General features: G+C 31.5%; 2 protein-coding genes and 1 pseudogene across 4 annotated transcripts; all 3 read left to right on the top strand.

Moving 5' to 3' along the window:
• The first annotated feature begins 352 nt into the window (after positions 1 to 352).
• LOC129291845 (mitochondrial arginine transporter BAC2-like) lies at positions 353 to 3,871 on the top strand. The gene is made up of 2 exons (XM_054929396.1): positions 353 to 1,355; positions 2,986 to 3,871. Exons 1-2 carry the CDS (start codon positions 1,122 to 1,124, stop codon positions 3,664 to 3,666), a joined length of 915 nt encoding a protein of 304 aa, XP_054785371.1. The 5' UTR covers positions 353 to 1,121; the 3' UTR covers positions 3,667 to 3,871.
• A 2,137-nt stretch (positions 3,872 to 6,008) lies between these two features.
• On the top strand, positions 6,009 to 10,282 carry LOC129291813 (mitochondrial arginine transporter BAC2-like). 3 transcript variants are annotated; one of them, XM_054929339.1, is made up of 3 exons: positions 6,009 to 6,834; positions 9,473 to 9,538; positions 10,085 to 10,282. In XM_054929339.1, exons 1-3 carry the CDS (start codon positions 6,606 to 6,608, stop codon positions 10,117 to 10,119), a joined length of 330 nt encoding a protein of 109 aa, XP_054785314.1. In that variant the 5' UTR covers positions 6,009 to 6,605; the 3' UTR covers positions 10,120 to 10,282. The 3 variants fall into 3 exon arrangements, 2 of the variants coding, with proteins under 2 accessions (XP_054785314.1, XP_054785315.1); XR_008588771.1 differs by lacking the exon at positions 6,009 to 6,834 and adding an exon at positions 8,350 to 8,805; XM_054929340.1 differs by lacking the exon at positions 9,473 to 9,538.
• Positions 10,283 to 10,525: 243 nt separating this feature from the next.
• Positions 10,526 to 12,151, top strand: LOC129289844 (mitochondrial arginine transporter BAC2-like; annotated as a pseudogene).
• Positions 12,152 to 13,858: the final 1,707 nt, after the last annotated feature.

Here is a 13,858-nt window from a genome sequence, read left to right as displayed (position 1 = left end):
AATTATAGCATAAAATATTAAAATTTATAACTGTTACTACTATTACTATTATTGATAAGATGATTTTTGTTATACTATGGGTGTAAATAAAATGTAGGGAATGCGGAAGGGAGACCAATAAAGGCTGGTGTTGGCTAAGATTTAATTTATAACCTATAAAATTATGATATTAAATTTCATTGCTGATACAAAATTTTTATTAATGGTGATCTATATAAATAATTTTATAAATATCTCAAAGATTCAATTCATTCATTCATTCATTTTTTTTTTTTTTTATAGAAGTGAGAATCAAACAGAAACGTTGGCTGGCAGTGCAGGAAACGGATGGAGGTGATGTCACACTTTGCTAAACAAAACTGCAATTTGCGGCCTTCCCCAAACAAAAGCCACACCTCTCATCAGTCTTCTTTCCCAACCCCGAGACCTGAGCAAGAGCTTCTCGTCTTCCTCCTTCACCATCCACAAATGAATTCCCAATCACCTTCTCGCCTGCTTTACGCTTTTGTTTTTAATTACTCAACTTGATACCCACTAGGCTGAACGCAGCAACGCACCCATCCATAAGGCCGTGAATCACAAGCCGAAACCAGTAACTCAATTATTGCTCCACGTGTCGCCCTCGCATTGCTCCTCATGAATGTAGAGGTCGGCATTTCCCCCTTTTTCTCCTTCCTCGCACTCCCAACAAAAATATAAGCCAACGGTGGCCCCTGATTCGGCCTATCATCGAGAAACCAAGGTTGCGGTTCTCTTCTTTGTTCTCTTCTCTCTCTCTCTCTGTCTCGGGAAAAAAGGGGTTCGTGTAAGTATCTGACTATCTGGATCTGGAACAAAGGCCACAATACTAGAGGCTTTTAATTTTTGATGGTTTCAAGAACAAAATAAACGATTTGAGTGGATCCCAAGAAAGCGGGAGAAAAATTGCTCCTTTTGCTTGTTTTCCTTTCAAGATTTGCAGAGCAGAGAAGAAGAACCCAGAAAGAACATCAACAAGTCCGTTAGTAAAAAGCTATTTGATCCGTGCAAGCAACAGGCAAAAAGAGTTTTAACTTTTGGGGACTTCTGTGCTCGCACGATAAGTGGGTTGGGGTAGTTTGAGGAATGAAAGAGAGGAGATAATGGATTTCTGGCCAGAATTTCTTGCGAGCAGCTGGGGCAGAGAGTTCGTCGCCGGAGGCTTTGGAGGCATCGCCGGAATAGTCTCTGGCTACCCTCTCGACACCCTTCGTATCCGTCAACAGAGCTCCAACAAAGGCTCTGCTTTCAGCATTCTCAGACATGTGGTGGCTAGAGAAGGACCATCTGCTTTGTACAGAGGCATGACCGCTCCGTTAGCCTCTGTCACTTTTCAGGTCAATCTTCTCTCATCTCTTCCCTCCATTGTTTTAATTCCTAATTCTTCGATACATATTCAACTAAGAAATTAGTTGGCTTCTGTGAAGTTGAGAAAATCACATGCGGGACACTAAAATTCTGTGGTGGGGGACCACAAGTCCAGAACCTTATCATCACGTGTGTCCATATGAATGATATTTCAGATGACTGATCATCCAGAACCTACGAATTTCACATACGATTTCGGGGTTTGATCTGGTTTTAAGCCTAGTTTCTGCTAGATTCATTCGAAAGAAATTGGTAGTTGATCTGGTGTTAAAGCAAATATCAGTGGGCCAACGTGCCAGAACTCCTGGAATTAACTAGGGATTTTGTTTTTCGGTACTGATTGATTCCTTTTAAAAGCAGCTTTCCCAGTTTTTGTTTTTCATGATGAAATCAATGAATCTTCATCTTTTGCGAGTTGCTGACGAATCATCAGGATAGGGCCTCCCTGATTCATACCCTTTTTTTAATTCACGAGCATTAATAAATCACTTAGATTAGATTGGATTAGTTTTGTTTACTACGCTATGTTTTAGGATGGGGTACGTCTTCTCAAATAACTTAGGCAGGAAAGGAATCAAACTTGGCTAAAACAATGATACTATTATTATTATTATTACGTACAAGATAGCAATGAAATTTGTAATTTTGATGTCATCCAATACTGGGACGTGAGAATCGTTTCTGAATGGAAGTCTCTTCTTAAATTTTAGAGTCAAATCAGGGATATACTTGACACCATTTTTTTTAGCCATCCACGTGTGGATTATTGAGGGCCAGTGTGTTGTGTTTGTGTTTTTTTGAACATGAAGCATAGGGGGCAAGAGATGGGGCTATCTTGCTTGACCTTTTAAGGCAGGTGGCGTGCCTTAAGATTAGCCCATACCCACATGTCTATATAACCAACGATCTTTATGACTTTGTGGCATATGTTTTCTTGGTCTACCATGAATCTCAAACGCTTTTTATCGTTCAAGTTTGTTTTAATTACTAATCTAATTCTTAAAGTTTACTCTTCTGGTGTTATTTATAGGATAAAAAAAGGAGAAAAAAAATTAATTTTATTTATAAAACATCTGTTAATTCTCAATGCTTCTCTTTATATTTTTGTCCTTATTAACTGCTTTAAATAAAAATATTAGTTATAAAATTTGAGAATATTTATTAGAGGTAAAAATAAAAACTTGTTAAATTTTAAGATAGAGTTAATAAAATTTAAAGTTTTTCTTAGTTTTGATGAAAAATGTTAAAAATAACTTATAAATAAGATCAAAATGAGTAATCTTTACAAATTAAGTCCTTAAAATTTCATAATCATATACAATTAATTGTTATAATATTATTTTTTTCTTCAAACCGAAAAGACTAATTGAATAATTGTGTACGCTTTTGAAACTTTAAAGATTTGATTTATAAGGATTAAAATTTAAAAATCAAATCAATGACTGGAACAAACTTGAAAGACCACAAGTTTTATTATCCACAATCCAGATAATAGCTTTTAACTTTTTAAAATTAGCCTTTTGGACCAAAAATTTTATCTTAGTTTTGAAATGTACCTTTCTTCTATATGTTGACTGTTTCTGGCTGTTGTGGCTGCAGAATGCCATGGTATTTCAAATCTACGCAATTTTCTCTAAAGCATGTGACTCATCAGTCTCAGCCACCGACCCACCGTCGTACAAGGGCGTCGCTCTGGGAGGATTCACTACCGGCGCCGTCCAAAGCCTCCTCCTTTCCCCAGTAGAACTGGTCAAAATTCGGCTTCAGCTCCAAAACACAGGCAAACTCACGGAATCTCACAAGGGTCCCTCACAAGTAGCCAAGACCATCTGGAAGAAAGAAGGTCTCAAGGGAATTTACAGAGGCCTCAGCGTCACCGTGCTCAGAGACGCACCTTCTCACAGTTTCTACTTCTGGACCTACGAGTACATGAGAGAACAGCTTCACCCTGGTTGCAGAAAAAGTGGCCAAGAAACCTTGAACACCATGCTAATTGCAGGGGGTCTGGCTGGAGTGGCGAGCTGGGTCTGCTGCTATCCTTTGGATGTTATAAAGACGAGGCTTCAATCTCAAACCCCATCTTCTGTGAAGTACAGAGGCATCTTTGATTGTCTCAGAAAGAGTGTGAAAGAAGAAGGATACGCAGTGTTATGGCGAGGTTTGGGAACTGCTGTGGCTAGAGCTTTTGTGGTGAATGGGGCTATATTCTCTGCTTATGAGATTGCTCTGAGGTGTTTGTTTAACAATGGAAGTAGTATTCAAGTGGAAGAAACTATCTGATGAGGATAATGAATGAATTGTTCTTATAGACCCCAGAAATTGGAAAGAAAGGAAGTGATTGTGGGGTCAACAATAGGTGTGGTGTTCTGAATCTGATAAACATTGAAGTTTGGCTTTGACATTCATTACTTGATGATGTAATTGCCAAATATATCAATCTTTTTATCAAGCAAATAAAGATGAAAAAAATTTTAATCTTCTTTTCTCTGACGTCCATGAAGTTTCTGTTTTTGCCTCTCTTCTCATCAAGTTTAAACTATAGGAAGGCCTTCTAGGACAGCGGGAATGCGCGAAAGGAACATACATAAATCCATAAGCTTGAAGAAGACATGACGAGGAACACTAAAAGAAAGAAAAAGAGAATACATGATTTTATGATTCTTAGAAAGAGACGTCAAGAGTGAATATGTGGAGTGTCGAAATTCCAAGAGTAACTTTGAGTTATGTGGCTGCTGATTCTCCGTCTTTCCACGGTGGTAATTTCTGGTTGATTCTATTTTCAACTATTTTACACAAGTACTGATGTGTATATCGATTATGATACATATCCAAAACATTAATATTTTCATTTTTAAAAATACAAGATACAATACATTTTTGATACGTGCAAATATATTTATAAAAATTATAAAAAATTAAAAATATAGTTTTAATTTAGAAAAAATCTAGCCTAGCATATATATATATATATATATAATTCTTTATAGTAATATTAAACAAAATATAATTATTAATTATACTTATATTGTATGTCTATCTAATTACTTACCATCTAGTCTATATTAATAGTTCCATACTAAGTATTTATATACAAAAAAAATTATATTTCTACATTTTTATAATAAAAAATATAATTTTTATTCTTTTATTATGTCTAAAACTTATTTTAAAAAAAATTAATCTTTAACTTTAAAAATAAATAACAAATGACATGACACACCTAATCTATTTAAGTATTTAATAATATTTAATAAAAAATATCTTCAAAGTATTGACTTTAAAATATCAACTCATAATTTAAAAATATTGAATATATATTAAAAATTAAAATTTTTTAAAATTAAAAAAATATTTTAATATTTTATGAACATGTATCAAAAAAATATCAATGAATATCGGATATAATACTGATACAAATACTTGAGATAATTTAAAATATTGATGTTTTATAGTTTTTCTCAACGATGTGTTTTTACTCTTTATTTCTTGCTGCCCTCGATGATTCTGCCATTAGATTCACTCGCCAATTTAACACACTATTTTTCTTTGGAAATAAATAAGATGAGCACCTTTACACTTAGCACCCAGATAAGCGCTGAAATCAAATGCTACAAAGCCCCTAGCTTCCAGTTCATAGAGAGAAGTGATCTCATTTTTTATGGATTATTTGAAAAAGTTAAGTCAAATAAATATAATTAAATCTTTGGCCAAAAAAAAGTAAAATAATTAAATAACTAAATAAAAATAAACATGAAAAATTGCATTGGATTTCAGGTTTTCTCATATTTTTTACTAAATACACTACTATATGATCACAAGAAAATTAATTATAGACGGAATTAAGCTGACGTTAACTTTTAAAACAACAATTTAACTTTAATCTTGCACTAATACATGATTTAATAGTATTATTTTTTTAAAAAAAGATATGTGATAGTACATGTTACCATATATTGAGATCTATTTTTTAGATTAAGCAATACAAACTGTTACGAAATCATTAGTTATTATTAAAATATATATTTTAGTATCAACAAAACAACACTTTTTCCAAGTCTCAATTTTCTTTTTTTGATAGATCACAAATTTTAGCATAATAAAATTTTGTAAGTAATATATCCTATCAATATATAAAAGGATAAATGAATAAATTACCCCCTAAACTTTAAATTCAATAGCACCATAAATTTTGAATTTGTTAATTATGTAAATTATTCTTTTAATTTTTGAAAATGATGTAATATGGCCCTTGACATAACAAAAGTTAACTGCAATTATTAGTTAACTGTAAAATGACAAAAAAGGACTTAAAAATTATAGGAAATGACTTAAAATATTTTTGTCATTTTTTTTAATTTTTTAAGTCATTGTTTATAATTTTTGAATCTTTTATTGTCTATTTTGTCTTTTTTAATAATATTTTTAGGTTCTTTATGTTATTTTTAAATTAATTAATAATTAAAATTTACTTTTGTTAACAATAAAAGCTGGATTATACTATTTTAAAAAAAATTAAAAAATAATTTGTATAATAAAAAAATGTACAGGATTTATGGCACTAAATTTCAGGCGAATTTGCTCATTTAGCCACGTAGAACTATCACCCCAAGCCGTGACCGGATCAGTCTGAACAAAAGAGAACTGCTCATTTTAGTTCACAGGATGAGAAGGAAGAACGATAATGACCGTTTTGTCGGCGGGCGACTGGTGAGCATGAAATAATCCGTTTCCCCACTCAGAGTTGAGCTTCTCGCTGTCTTCTCCAATGAGCTGCGTCAGCATGAGCATCGATACTAATTTCAATGGGGCACTCTTAGAAAATTTCCCTTCAAGTTGGTAACCACTAGGCTGAGAGCATGCGTGGTCATGAATCTTGGAAGAAGATCAGATGCTCAATCCAGCGAACCAATTACTGGGTCGATTACTCGATCCAGTCCCATTCACACTACTGATCATGAAACTAAACGTTCGTATTTTGCCATCTTTCTCGCTCTTGATCTCTTGAGACATCCCCAACAAACATAGCCGTCGGAGGCATTGGCTCGGCCAATTACTCAAAGATCTGGGACTAGGATACAACCATTTTGATAGTTTTGAGAAGGGGATCAATTATTTGAGTTGAAATCAGTAAGTCCTGTTAGTTCCGCATATTCAACCACACAATCTGGAGCGATGTGATCGTCACACAAGCAACACAACAAAATCAGTCCGCCAAGTTAATGGATTTCTGGCCTGAATTTCTCCCAAGCAGTTGGGGTAGAGAGTTTGTCGCCGGGGGCTTTGGGGGCGTTGCCGGAATAATCTCCGGCTACCCTCTCGACACCCTCCGCATCCGACAACAAAGCTCCATCAGTACTGGTTCTGCTTTCAGCATTCTCAGGCATGTGATGGCCAAGGAAGGACTCTGTACAGAGGCACGGCGGCTCCTTGGCCTCTCTCACTTTTCAGGTCCTCATCTTTCCATTATTTTCCTTCTCCTTTTGATCCTAATTATGATAAGATTTGATAAAACTGGGCAACTTATAAACCCAATAGTCAAACTCAAGAAGAGAGATACAACTTGCATGGAAGCGTAATGAATCCTTTCATTTTGACTCAATACCTAAATTTCAGGAGCAGTGTGTTTTCTTGATTATTGCCGGAGAAAATTTCTAAACATTTCCCATAAAGGAATAGCGAAGGTTTCCAATCAACCAGCCAAACATTTATTTATAAATCCAAGGTTATGTTTGCGTAACTCACTTTTAATATTTGAAAAATATTTTTTAACTTTTAAAATATAAAATATTATTTAAAAAAAATAAAAAAAATGAAAGTACTTTTTTTAAAAGTACTTTGAAAATGTTACTGAAAGTGAATTTAATAAATATAAGATGATAGAATTTTTAAAAAAGTAAATTTAAAAGGTGAGGTATAATTTAACCATGATATTTCAAGTATAATCTATTATTTTTTAGTTAAAAAATATTTTTAATTCATTAAAAATATAATGATTATTTAAATAATAATAATAATTAAAGATCAAGTTGTTAGCATTATATACTGAATAATTAATCATGTTATTTTTTAGCATTAATATATATTCAACTATTTATAATTTTTTGTCCAATAACTCAAATTTTATGTTTTATACTTTTATTATTTAATATATTAAATTTTATATTATTTAACATTTTTATCAACTAACAAAGATTTGTCTAGTTAGTTAAATTTTTTTAAATAAAAAAATGTATCATATATATTTTTTGAATCACGTTAATTTTAAATATTAATGTATGTTAAACTATTTATCATATAATATTTTTAACATATCAAACTTTATATTTTTTATTCTTATTATTTAATATATTAAATTTTATATGATTTCAAATTTTTTCACATTTTTGAGACATATTTAATATATTATATGTGTATAACAAAAATTATAAATTTTTATAAGTTAATGTCATTTTTGTCATTACATATTTAAAAGCACATTTTAAAATGTAAATTATTATTAATTTAAATAAATTTTAATTTACCAAATTAATTTTTTTAAAAAATGTATTCAAATATCAAGATTATAATAATTAGTTTTTGCCAAATTAACTTTCACCAAATAAAATTTTAGCGAATAAATTTTTAATAACTAAAAATCAAACACACACTAAATATGTGAGATTTATGATTTCATGACTCAATAAATTATAAATATTACTTTAATGATTTGGTGATCTTTAGATTAAATTCACAATCACTACACCCCTATATGCCAAGAAAATTTAATTTAAATATATTATTTTATCTTGACTTAATTAAATAATAGTAACATATTTTTAATATTTACATGTGGTTTTTGAATTTTATTTCTAACAAATTAGTCCAGTAAAATTAAGAAAATTGTAACATCCTGATTTTTATATAATAAAGAAATTGTGGAATTTAGGTTTTGAGGAAAAAAATGATAATAATAGGAATTTATATTATTTGAGGTTATTTAGAAATGATATTATGGTTAGGTATTTAATTATAAATTTAAAAATTTAAATTTAAAATCACATAAGCAATATTTAGTTAAGATATAATACATAAATAATTTTTTATTGTGTGTTAAAAAAAAAAGAGAAGGTAGAAGGAAAAAAAAAGGGGGGTGGAAGGTTGTTGTTTCTAAGTCCCACATTGGTTAGATGAGGGAAGAGAAGAGGTGCCTTCATGTATAAAAAGGAGGGGGTGTGTGCATTAGGAAGCATGAGAGGCTAAGATGTAATTTAGAGGAAATTGCAACTTTTGGCCCAAAAGTTTGAATAATTAAATTCGAACCTATAGTTTTTTTTAATATAATTTTGGGACCACAATCCCATTTTTATATTATTTTTCTCTCTTCCTCTCACGTTGCTCGACGTTTTTCTCGCAAGGGGGGATTATTTTCTTTTTCTTCAGGTATGTTCTAACTTTCCTGTTTAGATTAGCATTTAAAAATTTATTTAATTATAAAATTAATTTTATAGTTATTTTCTAAATAATATTAGCTTTCTAGTGATATGATTATTTTATAGGATAGAGTAAATATTCTGATTAGAATTTTTTTTCTATAGGATAATTAATCTGATGATATGATGGATTAAAAATATAGGTTAAAACTCTTAGGGATATAATAAATATTATAGAATATTTTCTTGAGGTTGAAACTCATGTTTAAGAATTTTTAAGTTAAAATCTAGATCTATATGGTTGAATTTATGTGAAATCTGAGATGTAGGGATAAACCTATGATTATTAAATATTTATTTAAGTATGAATAGGTATTTTTGAGGTTATAGAAAGGTGATTTGAGGCTTCAGAATAATTTTAAAATTTTTAATTTATTTTTGGATGAATTTTTAGAATATAGAAGAATGAAATTGTGATATTAGAAGTGATTTGAGGATAAAAAAATAGTTTATTAGGGTACGAGAATTTTAGAAAAAGAATTTGGAAAGTTAAATGAGGCATAAATCTTAAATTAGTATTAATATGGATTATAGATCTAAGACTTTCTAATTCGTTAAATTAGAGTTATTTATTTTAATGTAAAATTAATATATAGTATTGTGAAATAATTATGTAGATTATATTGACAAAGATAGTGGTGAAAAAGGAGTTGTGAAGGGGAACTTGTTATTCAAGACACAAGGTAACCATTATTAATGTGTTGTGATGAGTATATTTGTGAATGGTTATGTGTTGTTTTGTTGTTTGAAAAAATTATGAATTATTAAAAATAAATACTGTATATACTTGTTTGAAATTATTGCCAAGTGGGTTAAAAATTTATCTTTGTTTATCATGATGAGATATTATTGTTCGGATATATTCCTGTTTGGATATTTGAATGATGCATGACTTGTCAGGGTATTTTAATGTATGGTGTTAATGGAAATTTCTGTTCGGTTAATTATTACCACGTGGTAAGCCCTCATTGGACCCAATAAGTGGCGTGTCGCTTGGTCCAACTCACCTTTGGCCGGGCGATTTGGCGTCCGAGCATGGTGAAAGGAGGATATAAGGTGCAGTCGTGCAATTAAATACTTGTTCGGTTTGTTTGAAATATTATTCGGTTAAATGTTTTGTGTACCCACTTAGCAATCGCATGATTAGTTACATCCGCATGCATCATTACATATTAATTTTTGGTTACTGGGACTTTTAAGTCTCATTCCCCTGGTTAATATTTTTACAGGAGCGAATCCGGCCGAGAAAGCACCAGAGGTGTAATTATGGTGTATGAGACACCATCTTTTACGTTGCCTCTTATTTTGGATTATACAATGTATCTTGTGCCAACTTAGGACATATCTTGTCTATGGAGCATGTAAACTTTAATCCTTTTTATTAAATGCATTTATATGTCCAAGAGGATTATGTCTATCCCTTTTGATTCATGACCTAATTTGAATAACATGTTATGAGGATCATGTCTGTCCCTCATGGTTCTAATTGCTTTTTGAGATATTTTAAGACCTGTGGTATATTGTCTTGGATGTATCATGGTAGAAATTTTTCTACCATGATAAGGGTATGATAAGGGTTCAATGAAAAAAAAAAGAAAAAAAATAATTTGTTGAATTAATAATTTGCGAAAAATCGGTTTGTAAATTTGAAGGTGTTACAAAAATCACATATGGGAATATCTATAGTTCATCCAAAGCAATATCATTGCTTATTTGCTTGCTGCAAAATGCCATTGTATTCCAAATCTACGCAGCGTTGTCAAGAGCATTTTTTTTTTAATAGAAAGCCATAGAACAAAAATGTGCAGATAGACAATTTAATTCATATCAAGGTACAGAAGATTTTTATAATTAGAAGGTAAATTATCAAAAATTTGAACATTTAAATTATTAATAGAAGAGCCGGCAAATCCACATATTTATTAGCTTTCTTAAAGACATGATTAAAAGTAACCGTTCAATCTTTCATAATAAGTTCGCTAATTTTATTGGTAGTTGCGGTTAGGGGATGATTTGTGAAAAACTTGTTGTGTATTAGCGTAAGTGCTTTTGTGCAATTAGAATGAACATTAACTTTGTGAAACTTTTCACCCTAAAAATGTTAAGTCCTTTCAAGATGCTCATAAGCTCAACTATTGTACTGGAGAGATAATTAAGATATTTAGAAAAGTTTTTAATCCAATTATCTTGATAATCTTAGATAAGACCACTAAAAGCACGCACGCCTTAATTGTTGATGGAACCATCTATATCAAGTCTAATCCATGCTTTTTATGGAGAGAATCATTTAGCTTTTGATCTATTATCATGTTGAGTCAAAAAGTTGATTCTAAATTATAGGTATTAATCATTGAGAATATTTTATATGCTAGTAAAAGCAATGTCTTTGTCAAACGTGTTTTTATCATAGTAGATATTTTTACATTTTTCTTTTCAAGTATTCTAACATACATGAGCAAAAAATCTTTGCCAATAGACATTCCTTGCTTTTACATTACCTGCATCTTTTTTCACTTTCCAAATTTTCTATTCATGTAAAGGGAGAGAGAAAAAAATATTTAATTCAAATTGTTCAACTAGTGTTAACCAAACCTCTTTAAATTTTTTATGAACTTTTGAGATATGAGTGGTTGGTTTGTCAAGAGCACTTAACATATCAGTCCCAGCCAATGAGCCTCCTCCATGTAAAGGCATTGCTCTAGGAGGATTCACCATTGGAGCCCTACAAAGCCTTTTACTTCTCCAGTAGAACTGGTCAAGATTCGCCTTCAGCTTCAAAACGCAGATAACAATAAATTGACAGATCAATCTCACAAGGGTCCCATACAAGTGGCCAAGACAATATTAAGAACAGAGGGTCCTAAGAGTATGTATAGAGGGTTAGGCATCTGTGCTCAGAGACGCACCTACTTATGGGTTCTGCTTCTGGACCTGCGAGTACATGAGAGAAGCGCTTCGCCCAGGTTGCAGGAAAGTGGCCAAGAAAGCTTTGACACAGTGTTAATGGCAGGTGGTCTAGCTGGAACAGCGACCTGCGTTTGCTGCTATCCTTTGGATGTTATAAAGACAAGACTTCAGGCTCAAACCCCACGTTCAGTCAAATACAAAGGGATTTTAATTTGGATTGCCTCAGAACTCAAAAAGAGTGTGAAAGAAGGTCACGTATGGTGGGGTTCAGGAACTGCTGTTGTTAGAGCATTTGTGGTGAATGGAGCTATATTCTCTGCTTATGAGATTTCCTTGAGATGCTTTCTTTAACAATGAAAGCAATCAAGGACAGTAAACAAATAACATTCAAGTCCAGCTTTGATATATTTGATGTTTTGCAAATCCTCACTTGATGTAATTTAGGGATTGAAAGTTTTATTATCTCATTTAAAATATGGTTTTAATTGTTGCCCATACATTTCCTTCTTTTTTTTTTTTGGGCTACTTTTGGAGTGTTATACAGTCGATTCCCAAGTTTAAATGAGCCACTCTTGTTGGATACAAAATACAAGCTGAATAAACAAGCCTAACACAAACTATTTAAAAAAGGGCACATTTTTAGTGGCCTAAGTTTTATGATTTAAACATAAATTTAACTTTAATTTCAATAAAAATTTAAAAACATGACATTTGAAACTTTTAACTATCATCAATGTAGATGATGAATATTTATTTATTACTTTTTTGGGAGAATTTTAAATAAAGATTAGGAATGTGGTTTAATTACTAGTAGGTTTCAAAATATTATAAAATTTCATTTCAATCTAGGGATAAAAGTAAAAATAATTTCAACTCTAAAAAGATCAAAATACCCTTCATTTGTTGTGTAGAATTATTAGTTATTAATTTTCTTATTTCACTTGTTAATTTACCAATATCACTTGTAAATTACATCTATTTGTCAGAAAAGCAGTAACATTAATTGTTAATTTACTAGCTTTACTTGTTAATTTACTAACATCAATTGTAAATTATTGATTTTAGTAAATTGCAAGGCTTGTAAGTAATTTACAATTAATATTACTAAATTAACAAGTAAAGTTAACGAATTAATAATTGATGTTACTGCTTATGATTGAATAACTAATATTAAGTCATACATAATTATTTATACGTCAACTCATGTAATTTACAATATAAATTAGCAAGTGAAGTAAGAAAATTAACCACTAGTAATTTTGTATAACAAATAAAGAGGACTTTAATCTTTTCATAGTTAAAATTATTTTCACTTTTATTTTCTTGGATTAAATTGAAGTTTTAAATTTTTTGGGATCTACTAATGATTAAGTCACATTCCTGATCTTTATTTGAAATTCTTCCTTCTTTTTTCCTATAATACATTTTTCACAAGCTACATGTAATATAATTTTTAGTAGTTGGTATCTTAAATTTATCTACCTTACACCGAGTTAAAAAGACTTGAATGATGACCAAACTCATCTGAATTGAGCTCGGCCGTGACCTTTAGGCTTTTAAGTAAAAGCTCTATTACTAAAATTGCTACATTCTCCAAGCTTGAACTCAAAACTTATGTTTAAGCAGGGATACCATCGCCCTCATTTGAACATAAAGTGGTTCTTAATAAACTCCCAACCCTTTTTTTGAATGGATTTTTGGAAGCACTGGCGAAGTGTACCCACTCAAATAAAATTTAAGCCCGAAAATTTTGGGTCATGGGCCCAATAACCCCGACACCCAAGCGGGGCGACGCCGTAAGATGCAACGCAACGCATCGTTCTCCATTGACCGGTTCGATTTTAGCAAAAAAATTTTTACAAGATCGCGACAAGTGGCATCTCTTGTGAACTCATCAAATATCGAATAATTTTAAAATGGGAAGCCTAGAGCGGAACGGTGGATGATAGACTGAAATCCAAAAAACGTGGCGGTCCGCACACCATGTTGACGGCATGTGATGAAAGAGCAATTTCGAAACTGACGGGACCCAGCGCTACGTCGTCGTTTCTGTGTGCCGGGGCCATACTCGCACGTGCCTTGTGTTGACACGTGCC

This window comes from Prosopis cineraria, unplaced genomic scaffold (genome assembly GCF_029017545.1).
Source record: "Prosopis cineraria cultivar Desert tree isolate PC_DT_omini unplaced genomic scaffold, ASM2901754v1 PC13, whole genome shotgun sequence".
In the NCBI taxonomy this organism is placed as follows: domain Eukaryota; kingdom Viridiplantae; phylum Streptophyta; class Magnoliopsida; order Fabales; family Fabaceae; genus Prosopis; species Prosopis cineraria.
This window is presented reverse-complemented; position numbering and strand designations above follow the sequence as displayed.

Bases quoted from the DNA above. Each gene is read 5' to 3' on its own strand.
- LOC129291813 (XM_054929339.1), top strand. From the start codon at position 6,606: ATGGATTTCTGGCCTGAATTTCTCCCAAGCAGTTGGGGTAGAGAGTTT. The intron at 6,835-9,472 runs GTCCTCATCTTT...ATAATTATGTAG, and splicing joins TGGCCTCTCTCACTTTTCAG to ATTATATTGACAAAGATAGT. The intron at 9,539-10,084 runs GTAACCATTATT...ATATTTTTACAG, and splicing joins CTTGTTATTCAAGACACAAG to GAGCGAATCCGGCCGAGAAA.
- LOC129291845 (XM_054929396.1), top strand. From the start codon at position 1,122: ATGGATTTCTGGCCAGAATTTCTTGCGAGCAGCTGGGGCAGAGAGTTC. The intron at 1,356-2,985 runs GTCAATCTTCTC...TTGTGGCTGCAG, and splicing joins TAGCCTCTGTCACTTTTCAG to AATGCCATGGTATTTCAAAT.